General features: G+C 51.0%; 1 protein-coding gene across 4 annotated transcripts in view; it reads left to right on the forward strand.

Annotated features, from left to right (window-relative positions):
• GATAD2A (GATA zinc finger domain containing 2A) overlaps positions 1-12,364 on the forward strand; it is a 98,319-nt gene that overhangs the window by 63,721 nt on the left and 22,234 nt on the right. For 2 of the 4 annotated variants that reach the window (XM_076001571.1, XM_012741422.2), the window contains exon 3: positions 1,953-2,210. In XM_076001571.1, the coding sequence (XP_075857686.1) occupies positions 1,954-2,210 (257 nt within the window). In that variant the 5' untranslated portion in view covers position 1,953. Of the gene's footprint in view, positions 1-1,947; positions 2,211-12,364 lie in introns of all 4 variants that reach the window. The other 2 variants (XM_012741418.3, XM_012741419.2) reach the window with 1 other exon arrangement.

Raw genomic sequence — 12,364 nt, forward strand, 5'->3', positions numbered from 1 at the left:
CTGGAGGGGAAACTGGGCAAGAGTGGAGGGAAAAGGGGACATTGGGCAGGCAGGCAGGCTGAGGGGGAGCTGGGGGTCCAGCAGCTGGTGTGGAGCGGGTGGTGGTGTAGGCTGGGATTCCAGGAGGGCGTGGGGAGTAGGCAGAGGCTGAGTCTGAAAGCCAGTGCCATTGAGATTTGGGATTTCCCCTGCTCCATTCCCCACCCCTATCCTGGCTGTGTTAAGGGCAAACCATGGCACCTGGGTGGTGCTGAGAGAGAGACATTCTTGGGCCCCGCCCTCCACTAAGGCAGGGTGGGGAACACCCCAGGATAACGACATGGCTGTGGGGAAATATGCTCAGTTCAGCCCTTTTGGGTGGGCCTCCTGTTAGAGCAGGTGCCTGGGTGCCCTGGCCTGGGTGCCCTGCCCTGGCCTGCAGGTGGCCCACTCTCCCCCAGGCTCCAGGAGCATGAAGCAGCTGTCACTTTCCTTCCTTTCAGTCTAAGTGCAGGAAAGGGCACATTTGGGCAGGGCCTTGCGCTATTGCTCATTTGTGAAATCAGCTCCTTTAAAGAGATTGCAAGTGAGTCAGCTCGAGAGCACACCCATATATGGTGACAGGACCCCCTCGTTGCCTTGTGCTGCCCCCCAGCCTCTGAGAAGAAGGCCTCAGGGACTGATTCTGCCCAGCCCTGTCCAGGACAGGCCCTCCCCCCACTCCCCCTGCGTGTTCAGCAGTGAGGAAACTGAGATACTGGGAAGGTGGGAGCCGTGACTGTGAGGACTTCAGAATAGAGCAGAGCATGCCACAGTGTGAGTCAGGCTGCTCTGTGAGGCCCACACATGGTGGTCACCAACTGTCCCGTGTAAAACTGTGATACTTCAGGAATTCTAGAGCTGTGGCGCTAAATTTCTTTTTTGTCCCCTGGTGAGCGCTGGGGTGATTTTTTTTTTTTTTAAGCCCCCGACTCTCCCAGTGTTGAGTCCATGCCCTGCCCTGTTGGCGAGGCCAGGGATTGGAGTGGCCCCTTTAAGAACGCCTGTGTCCCAGACCCTGCTGTGGAATGCCAGCCGCCTCCCTGCAGACAGACATCACTGTGCATCACTGTGCTGTCGTCCTGTGTCCTGTCTCCGTGAGGGTTAACAACACTTCAGCTTGTTGTCTGGAACCGGTTCAGACTGGTTTTCTGGAAAGTGCTTTGTCTCTCCGACTGAATCCTGGGAAGGGTCATGTGGAGCCCAGTGATGTCATGGGATCAAAAACTGACTCAGCTGTTTTTTTCTTCTTTTTCTTTCTTCTTTAAGTCAAGATATGTGTGTACTGCAGGTACAGGGTGGTGGCATGTTGACAGGCCAGGCCTCACCCTGCTCAAAGTGTACCTCACTGGCCACCAAAGGGTTAAACGTGAACCCCCACTCCCCACCCCCTGGAGGTGAGCAGAGAGTGAGGAGACCTGGTTCACAGAAGGCAAGAAGCAGGGGTCAACCCAAGTTACCACAGTACAGGGCTGGACCCAGCCCTGGCCCTGCTTTTAGTACAGTGCGGTCACCCCCTTCCCGAATTCCAGACAGTATGGGCACTCGGAATCCCCTAGGCAGGTAGCTCAGATCTAGAACAGTTTTGGGTCTGGAATGCACAGAATTCCTTTTCTTCTTGGTAAGCAGCTGCCTCCCGTTGTTTCTGTCCAGCCCTTCACAGGGCTGTGGCCCCCAGTGGGGCAGGGCATAGCTTAGCTCCCCAGGTGCTCTGCCACACTGGAGGCTGAGGAGGCCCCGCTCCTGCCAAGCCTTCCCCAAAGCAGTGAAGAAATGTCCTGGGGACACTTTTGAGGGCCCTGTGCTTGTTGTACCTACCTCTGCCATCCTTATACATGAAGGAAAACACTCAAAGTGACACTCTGAAAAGTTTCTCAGGTTGCAACTTCACCGTGCCTGATTAAAATGTGTCTTCTCCTCCCCTCAAAGTTCAGAATGACCGAAGAAGCATGCCGAACACGGAGTCAGAAACGAGCTCTTGAACGGGACCCGACAGAGGACGATGTGGAGAGCAAGAAAATAAAAATGGAGAGAGGATTGTTGGCTTTGGATTTAAACTCTGACGGAGACATGAGGGTGATGCCTGAGCCAGGAGCAGGCCCAGTCCAAGGGTTGCTGAGGGCAACAGAGGCCATGGGCAGAGGTGAAGGACTGGCAGGCGAAGGGCCTGTGGACATGCGCACCTCACACAGGTGAGTGGGAGGAGTCGGTGGGAGGGACTGGGACCTGGAGACAGGCCTGTGTGTAGGAAGCAGCTTTGGTGGGGTTGTCATGGAGATGGCTGTGGGCACAGCCGGGGCATTGCTTCTACCGGCAGCTGTGCCATCACTCCCGAGGGACCTCCCTCTTGGGACCCTGGGTCAGTGGCACAGGGTATGGGTCTCAGAGGCAGGTAACTGGCACCTTCCATCAGCAGGTCTTCACTAAACATGTATGTGCTATCTGTCTAACTTGGTGCTTTTAGTTTGTAGGAAGACTTGAGGTTTTCATTTGGTCATGCCCTCCCTGCTTTTTTTAGATCTGGAGGTTGGGAGGCCAGGGATGCTGCACCCTACCTGGGTCACTTAGCTAGGGACAGAGTCAGGAGCCCAGCCCAGGGCACTGCTCCTTAGAGGTAGAGGGCTGTGCACTCACTCAGCTTGGGTCTTCTGTGGCCTGCTCTATGGGTTTCTCCTTAGTCAACACTGATTACTCAAGAGTGACTTTCCTTATACTTGGCTTTTGTGAAGCTCTTAAGGTAAAAGCTTGAAAGACATAAGACCAAATCTACCACCCCATTTCTTCACTCAAAAACCTTTTCTCCCTCTCAAGAGAAATTTAGACTCAGCACCTGCATCACCCCTCCCTTGGAGCTGTCCAGAATTTTCATACCACCCACTAAAAAGGGTGTGTGGGGGGGGCTGTAGCCTCCTGGCTGGGTCTGTGACACACTCTTCTGTGGCCCCTTGCTCATCTCCTCTCACTGTCCTGTCCCTCCACGCCTGCTTGTGCAGGGAGATGGTGGTTCCTCGCTTTGCTTGAGAATTGCAGGTTGGAGCCACTCTGACCCCACAGAGTGGCCTTAACCTGCAATCTTTGTGTCAGATCTGTGTGGGAGCCCAGACTATTGAGATCCCAAGGACTTAGAGATCGTCTGGTATTTCTCAGCTTCTAAAATTCTTACCTCCTCAAGATAAATGGGACCCCCCCCCCATCCTCCTGTTGGGGAAGCATCTTGGTTTAGGGGATGTGTTTTTGTGTGCTTGCTATCCAAGAAAGGCTTTTCTGTCCAACTCTGCTGAATGTGGTACCTATTCTAAAGCCAAGGTCCTCTCTTCAATTTTCAGAAATAAAACTATAGGTCTAGGTCTTCTTTCCTTCCCTCTGACTCAGTCTTCAGCTGGAAGAAGAGTCCATGGCACTTCAGGTGAGGTTGGGTGGGTGGTAAGCAGCCAGGGGTGGGTTTGCAATTGGGGCAGGAGGAGGAGGAGCCCAAACTCATAGGGATATGCTGGGTCCTTCTCGCCATCCTGGGCTCCTAGTGTGTGTTCTCTCCCGTAATTACCATGCCCCCCTCATGGGATAGGTCAGTGAACTGTGAGGTTGAGGTTAAATGCTGAAGGAGCTTAGAATTGGGACTCAAACCTAGACCTTTCTGTTGCCAAAAGCCAGGGCTACATTGGCCTCTGAGCCTTTTGGTCCTTTCCCTACTGGGCCATTCATTGACCTCCAAATTGAGGTCATGTAGAAGATGTGACACTGTTTCCTGCAGTTGATCAGGGTGCTTTCCTCATGACATGTTAAGGGAGCAAGGGACAGAGATTAACCCAGACACTTGGGGTGTGAGTGTGTGTGTGTGGGGGTCCTCCTAGAGCATTAGAGACACCCTAGGATGTTGGTGAAGCAGTGTGAGAGTGTGGAGAGACCCCGGCTCAGAGGCCAGCAGGCAGTTGAGCTCAAATCACACTCCCTGATTGATCCTTAGCAGACAATCTTAGCCTGTATTTCTTCGCTCGTTAAATGGGAGATCATCTAACTCTGCCTCACAGGGTGATGGGATGGCCGATAACTTGCATCTGGAATCAGCTGTGGTGCTCTGTGTAATGAAGGAAGCAACTGACGTGGTGTTGGTGACAGCTCCCCTTCAGTCTTTAGTTTTACTCGATACAAGATGTCACATGTATAACTGGTGTCTTCCCAAGTTCCCATGTGGAATGTTTTGTCTAGTTCTTTCAAGAAGTACATTTGGGAGTTTTGATAGAATTATAGGCTCATGCCCAGTCCAGAGCTGTTCTAAAACTGTAATCTATTCTGCAGTGAGTGGCTCTGGTTTCTGTATTAGAAATGGACAGTCTTTTTTATTTTTTATTTTTTTTGGAGACAGAGTCTCACTTTGTTGCACAAGCTAGAGTGAGTGAGTGCCGTGGCATCAGCCTCGCTCACAGCAACCTCAATCTCCTGGGCTCAAGCAATCCTCCTGCCTCAGCCTCCCGAGTAGCTGGGACTACAGGCATGCACCACCATGCCCGGCTAATTTTTTCTATATATATTAGTTGGCCAATTAATTTCTTTCTATTTATAGTAGAGACGGGGTCTCGCTCTTGCTCAGGTTGGTTTTGAACTCCTGACCTCGAGCAATCCGCCTGCCTCGGCCTCCCAGAGTACTAGGATTACAGGCATGAGCCACCACGCCCGGCCAAGATGCTTATTTTAATCCCTAGAGCAACTATGAAAAAAATAACTTTAAAATACAGTTACAAAGAATCGGCAGAGATCAGAAGAAATAAAGCGGTACGCTAGAAAACAACACCAGAGAATACAGTCACTGAGGAACAAAAAGGGAAGACATGTAGAAAACGAGTAGCGCAGTGGCAAATGCAAATCCAGCCATATCAATAATTGAATAATCAATAATCGTCTAAATACCTTGATCAAAAGGCAGGGATTGGGCTAGGTATGGTAGCTCGCACCTGTAATCCTAGCACTCTGGGAGGCTGAGGCAGGAGGATCATTTGAGCCCAGGAGTTCAAAAGATCAGCCTGAGCAAGAGCGAGTCCCCATCTCTACTAAAAATAGAAAGAAATTAGCTGGACAACTAAAAATATATAGAAAAAATTAGCTACACATGGTGGTGCATGCCTGTAGTCCCAGCTACTTGGGAGGTTGAGGCAAGAGGATTGCGTAAGCCCAGGAGTTTGAGGTTGCTGTGAGGTAGGCTGACGCCACGGCACGCTAGCCTGGGCAACAGAGTGAGACTCTGTCTCAAAAAACAAAAACAAAAAAAATTATACCTCAATATGGATGTTAAAAAACATAAGTGAAGGTTAAAATAGTTTGGTTTCCATTCTGGCATCTATGAATGTGTGCAGGGAAAAACAAAGTCCACAGAGGTAGAAGTTGCAAGTCTGTTGGTCTTGTGAGGCCAACCCCAGTGCAAGTCCAGACCATCAGATGAGGCTGGAGCTGGGACAGGAAGAGAAGCTCCTGGTCTTCTGGGGTTCTCCCTCCAATCCCCACGATTAAGTAGATCATCTTCCTGTACTTTCCTATAGAAGAGTCTCTCTGTCAAAAGTTGTTGCCCGAGTGTGGTGACTCACACCCGTCATCCTAGCTCTCTGGGAGGCCAAGGCAGGAGGATAGCTTGAGCTCAGGAGTTCAACAGCAGCCTGAGCAAGAGTGAGACTCCTTGTCTACTAAAAAGAAAAAAAAATACACAAAACAACAAAACTTAGCGGCGCCACACGCCTGTAGTCCCAGCTACCCGGGAGGCTGAGGTAGAAGGATTGCTTGCAGCCCAGGAGTTGGAGCTTTGCAGTTAGCTACAGTGGTATCACTGCACTCTACCCAGGGACACACAGTGAGACTCTGTCTCAACAATAACACCACCACCAACAAAGTATAAAAATAAGGCAACTGTCGGCCGGGCGCGGTGGCTCACGCCTGTAATCCTAGCACTTTGGGAGGCCGAGGCAGGCGGATTGCTCAAGGTCAGGAGTTCGAAACCAGCCTGAGCAAGACCCCATCTCTACCAAAAATAGAAAGAAATTAATTGACCAACTAAAAATATATATACAAAAAAAAAAAAAAATTTAGCCGGGCGTGGTGGCGCATGCCTGTAGTCCCAGCTACTCGGGAGGCTGAGGCAGAAGGATCGCTGAGCCCCGGAGATTGAGGTTGCTGTGAGCCAGGCTGACACCACGGCACTCACTCTAGCCTGGGCAACAAAGTGAGACTCTGTCTCAAAAAAAAAAAAAAAAAAAAAAAAATAAGGCAACTGTCAAAAGTTGAAATAGTAGACCACACTCAGGTGAGAACAGCCTGATTTGTGTTTTTTTTCCCCTTCTTTTGGACAGAAGAACATTTTATTTGGTAGAATTGAGATTCTTTTCTAGAGGTTCTGTACCTGAAAGGTCAGGCCTGGGGGAGGGGTCCCTCGCTCACCTTGGGTCTGCGTGGGGTGAGTCCCGTGAACAGTCATGCCTCACTGAAAACATGCTCCCGCATGGCCTTTTCTGAGGTGTCAACTGTCCGTGGATTGTCGCTGGTCCCTGGGACAGAGACAACTGGAACAGGATCCGATTCTTACAGCTTCTTGGAGAACCACGTTATGAAAGAAAGTGCAGAGGTCTTGGAAAGATGGACTCAACCTTGATGGTGTGGCTCAAGTAGAACTTCTCCACTTCTTCAGTTTTCCTGGGAGGACTTGAGGCTGGGCTCCCGTGGTCTGTGGTTTGGGCAGGGGCAGACTTTGGTGCAGCCTAGGTGGATGTTAGGAAGGTGTCTTTCTGTTGAGGGGTGTGGTCTTCAGGCAGCCTGTGTGTCTCCCTCCTCCCTCCCCTCCTCTCTTTGCATGGTGCAGCCTGTTTGCTGTGGGACGGGGCATGGTGTGGTTTTGATGGGTTGTGTTCGTGTGTTCAGTTGGCCACTGCAGGGCCCTTGGCCTATTGGGGGCTTGAGGTAGCATCTCAGCTATTAGAGCTGATCTTGGCTTTAGTGTTTCTAGCCTTCACTTCCCTGGCCAAGCACTTGTGGCCTGTAGCAGACTATAAAATGAGCTAAAGATGCCATCTGATTATTGGCCTACACAGCAGGACGCTGTTGTTGCTGGTGTCCTTCGTGACAGTTAGAGTCACCGCTCCTGTCTTTCTTTTGAGAATCTGGCAATCACGAAAGGGGCAGTGGGGGTTACACATCTGTGCAGAAACCAGCCGCTCCTCCATATCCAGGAACTGCACTGGCTGACCGTTTGGTATCAAGACAGGTTTGGAGGCCCACAGTGGTAAGCATGGGTTCGTGTGTGTGCGCACATCATTTACACACACGCTAACACCCAACTCCTCTTCCAAAAGCAAAACCAAATCAGAACGTAATGTGATATAGCAGCTGCCTAGACAACTAGTCATCTAGGTGTTTAGAACGTGGTATTGTGTGGATGGCCTCATTTGGTTCTGTGCCGAAATGGGGCCCGCTGGAAAAGGTGTGCCTCCCTTAACTCTCCAAGACAGCTCCGATGGTCACAGGTAGAGTCCTGCTGTTTGGGCAGGCACTTTCTATAAGTGGCTGCTTGGGAGGGAAAGGTAAAATGCCTTTATCAGAATTACCCACCACCCAGGAGGTGACTCTGGTGCATGCTGGATTAGTGTGGACCTCTCCTGTACAGCCCTAGAGGGTGAATCCTGACAGGAGCATACACCTGTGTAACCCAAATCCTGACCTAGGTAGAGAACAGTATATCACACCCAGAAACATTATTATCATCCCCCTGGAAGAATCCCCCACCCTACCCCCGTGTCTGGCTACTTCCCCACATGAGACTGATCTCACCTCTTCGCAGACTCCATAGAAACGGATACAGGCAGAATTTGCTCGTTGGGGTTTGGTTTCCCTCCACGTGTTTGGGGATCCATCCTGGTGTGTGCATTGGTGTGCTGCTGAGTGATGCACTCACCTGTCCATAGATACCTGCTCAGTCTCCCATTTGGGTCTGGCGTGAGCACCACTTCTGTGTGTGTGTCCTGCAGACGTCTCCACGTGGACATTGTTGGCATTTGTCTGGGTAGACACCAGGGATTGGACTGCAGCGTCACACGATCTGTGTGTATTTAGTTGTCTTGAGTCCTGGGCTGTGACACACACACACACACACACACCTACCCACCACCACCACCACCACCACCCCCACCACCACCACCACCACCCCCACCACCACCACCACCACCCCCACCACCACCACCCCCCCCACCCCACCCCACCCCCCATCATGGAAGCATGGAAGCCAGGCCTGTGGAGACAGAAAAGATGACTGCCCCTTGTGCTCATCACATAGCCGGTGCTCAGATGGTCAGTGCTGTGCCAGATGCCTGCGTGGAGGTGGGAGGGGGTCCTCCCTGACAATACACAGACCAGTCCTGCTCTCAGGACCATGCCCCACGGCAGCTGTGCTGGGTCTGCTGGAATGCATGGCCTTGAGTGAGATGGGTGAATGTGGCACAGCTGTCTGTGGGCGTGAGGCCTGGGTAAGGGGTGGGTTCTCACAGGCCTGGGTGGTGGGTTGTGGCCCTCCCGCAGGCTCTCATACAGCCTTCTTCTCAGGGATTGAACCCCACCCCTCCCCTTCCCCGTCGGGGTCCAGAGCCTTTAGAAGTCCAGCAGCAAGAAACTTGTTTCCTTCCTGTGTGGCCAACCCCAGAGTCCTGCAGCGGCTCTGGCACTCTGTGGGCACTCTACGTGTGGCTCTCTGGAGCCCCCTCCTCCACTGTCTCTCCAGCCCCTCCCTAGCACCTGTTGAGGGCGGGCGCTGCCTTTCACTTGCTAATTCTCTGCTGCTGGGCGACTTCCAGGAGAGGCTGGGTGGCCCCAGAGAATACCACCACTAGCTCCAACTAGAAATCTGTAGCCTGCCTGCTTTCTTAACGGTCCCTTCGTTTTCCCAGGTAGCAACCTCCTGGGAGCTGAGAGGTATGTTACCTCGGGAATCAGTTTCTGGTTCCTCGCACCCCTCCCCGCCTCAGCTGCTGCCCCCCAAACCTCCATGGCCTCTGCTCCGTCTCCTTCCTGTTCTCTGCGTGGCCCCTTCCCTGAGAGCTCTTTGTCCGTTGCATTCTTTCCACCTGGCTTTATTCTGCACCCTGACTGATCCCAGCTGTGAAATCATTGAAACGTGAGGTGTTCACCTGTACTTCTGAAAATCATTAGGTTATTTTGGGGCTCCAAGATGACAGACTCTGGGTGCATTGTTTCTAACTCCCAGAGAGACCCAGCTCATGAGGGGGCCTTAAGTAGCGTGAGCCAGCCTGGTGACAGGTAAATAGTATTACTTCCGCACTTCCTGCTCCTCTAAGGTGTTGCCTTCGGTGCCCTCCTCTGGTCACGGAGGGGACGCAGGATCCCTGGCTTCGAAACAGGGGTTTCTCCCTGGACAGTGCAGACTTTCTGGGGATGTCATCATCCTGTGGCAGCCACTGTGCAGCCGTTAAGGTAACCACCTGTAAACGCTTGTCCTTTCCAGTTAGGACTCTTCTCTTCACACATGTAAGTTAAGCAGATTTGCAGATTAAGCAGATCTTTCCCCTATTTTTAAATGACTTGCTTTCTGTTTCTGCTGTTGCAGTTCCTGATATCTCCTCCCAGCACATCTTTCCACTGGTTCTGTATTTGTCACTCACAGACTGGCTCCTTTTCTGTAACTGATGCCCTGGCTGCTGTAGTGTCCCATCTATAGGAACCCTCTGCTGTGCTTACTGAAACTGGATTTATATAGGTGGCTTTTTAGTTTGCAGCCAGTTTCTCTGCTGTGGTGGGAATAATTGTACCAGAACTGTAATCTTGCTCTGGTGGGAGCAGAGGCTGGGGGGTGGAGGTGGTGGCAAGTGCGTTGACCCTGAAAGCTGCCAGGGGCTGAGGGAGCCCATCTTGTCCCTCTTAGTCCTCTAACCTGGTACAGGTAGTGAAGTGAAGGAGTGGTGGGCACTGGGCCTCAGGGACACAGAAGTCATACGAAGGGGACAGTATTTTCCCAGTTAGCAGAAAGGACCCTGGGAAGAACAGAAAAGCCTACCTGATTGTCACGAGAAATTTCTGAGTAGTTTATTTTTTTATCTCAAGAAGATGAGCATGTGAATTATAATTTGTGAGCCTGTGGGGTGGGGGGACAGCTGGCGGTGAAAAAAGAATATGAATGTTTGGCAGCCCTGATTCGCCATGTACCCATTCTGTGTGGCTAGGGGCAGTCTGGTTATTTGTGAGGCTTCCTGGTGGGGTGAGGTTAACTCCATGCTGATGGGAAGAACCCTTGGGGACTTGAGGGTGTCTGAGATTCAGGACAGAAGCACGGGCAGGCCACAGACTGCTGTGGGAGGAAGGCAGAGTGACATGAGAGGCTAGGCTGGATCAGCTGTCTTTGGAGACACTGAGTGCCATGGTGACATGGAAGGGCCTGTCCTCCCTCGGGGGCAGGAGACGGAGAGGGATCATCTGATGGGTAGAGAGATGGGACACATACCAGACATTGCTGTGTGCCCCCTTCCTCTGGACTCGAGCCATAGGACTGCTTATTTTTAGAGCTTAAATCTTTAAAATAGTTGTGATGTAAGCAGATTGAAAAGCTTTGGTTCTTAGTGGGACTGAGACCTGGTGGCATGCAGAATTTCTTGAGGCAGGGCCCCAACAGCTTTCAGAAGCAGCTTTAACACAATAGAGTGTTCTAGAGAGAACCATCAGTCAAGCCACATAGTGATACCTCCCTTCAGGAAACTTTCGTGTCTTTGGGCATTGTGGGAAGGGTGGTCTGAGGACACTCTCTAGGGAGCTCATGGCCCAGAAATTGAGGTGGACAGGGGCGAGGGTCCAGATGCACACAACGCTGGGAGCCGAGTCTGGAAAGGGGGGCTGGGCCAGATTGTTGGGTGTGGGAAAGGTGAGCCATAGAGCTGGGATGAGGCGCTGGGTTTGGAAGTCTCCTCGGAAGAAGGAAGAGTTGATGCCGGAGTGGAGCCTGGAGTCTTTCAGACGCCTTGACCTGAGAGCAGAGGCAGACATGCTGGAGAAGGAAGGAGATTCATAGGCCCAGAGAGCGGCAGACTGAGGGCAGTGGGGCGTGAGATGCAAAATAGTGTCCTGGTGTTGGGGTCCCGTGGTGTCAGGTTGGTCTGGGTAGTGCCAGGTTTCTGTGAATTGAGTCACTGTACAGTTGGCACATTAAGGCCATGAGAAAACCTTAAGGTGATCAAATTTTGTTGGCTTTAGATTGAATAGATTTTACAGGGAAGTTACAGCCTATCTTGTGGGGTGAGTCCTATTAAATTTTTAATACATCTTGATTTTCAAAACACAACGTTGGCAACAAGAGAAAGTCACATGGGCTGTGTTGTCAGAGGGACTGGACCTGAGAGCCCAGCATCTGTGTTAGTGACGAGGGTGCCGGGGACAGGAAACCCTTTGCACTCTCTTGGCCCCTTTTCCATTTCTGGGCCCCAATTAGCATTTGGATTTGTGGAATGTATCTATTGGCATTTACTGTGTTGGAAAATTTTGAAAATATTTACTAATTCATTTAAAGATGACAATAGGCTAGGTGCATTACAAGTGTTTCACATTTGTAACCCCATCACTTTGGGAGACCAAGACAGGAGGATTGCTTGAGCCAGGAATTTGAGACCAGCCTGGGCAAGAGTGAGACACCTGGTAAATCTTTACCAAGAATTTAACTACTTGGGAGGCTGAGGCAGGAGGATTGCTGGAGCCCAGGAGTTCCAAGGTTACAGTAAGCTATGATCCGGTCACTGTACTCAGCCTGGGCAACAGACTGAGATCCTGTTTGTTAAAAATAATTAAAATGACAATAATAAACCCATGACGTACAAGCATAAATAGCATTTATTTTATTTTATTTTATTTTTTTGAGACAGAGTCTCACTTTGTTGCCCAGGCTAGAGTGCCATGGCGTCAGCCTAGCTCACAGCAACCTCAGACTCACTGGGCTCAAGCAATCAATCCTTCTGCCTCAGCCTCCCAAGTAGCTGGGACTACGGGCATGCGCCACCATGCCTGGCTAATTTTTTCTATATATTTTTAGTTGTCCCGCTGATTTCTTTCTATTTTTAGTAGAGACAGGGTCTCACTCTTGCTCAGGCTGGTCTTGAACTCCTGAGCTCAAATGATCCACCTGTCTCAGCCTCCCAGAGTGCTAGGATTGCAGGCGTGAGCCACTGCACCCAGCCCATTTCTTCTTTTTTTAAAAAATTATATTGCAAATCTTTTTAATACTTGGCTGACTAAGAAAACAGCTGCTGGATTCTCCTGTTTCTGCATTCAGCTTCTCCTGATTTGTTGTGAGAGTTGAAGTGTATGAAGAAAATCCAACTGACAC

Source organism: Microcebus murinus, chromosome 4 (assembly GCF_040939455.1).
Source record: "Microcebus murinus isolate Inina chromosome 4, M.murinus_Inina_mat1.0, whole genome shotgun sequence".
In the NCBI taxonomy this organism is placed as follows: Eukaryota; Metazoa; Chordata; class Mammalia; order Primates; family Cheirogaleidae; genus Microcebus; species Microcebus murinus.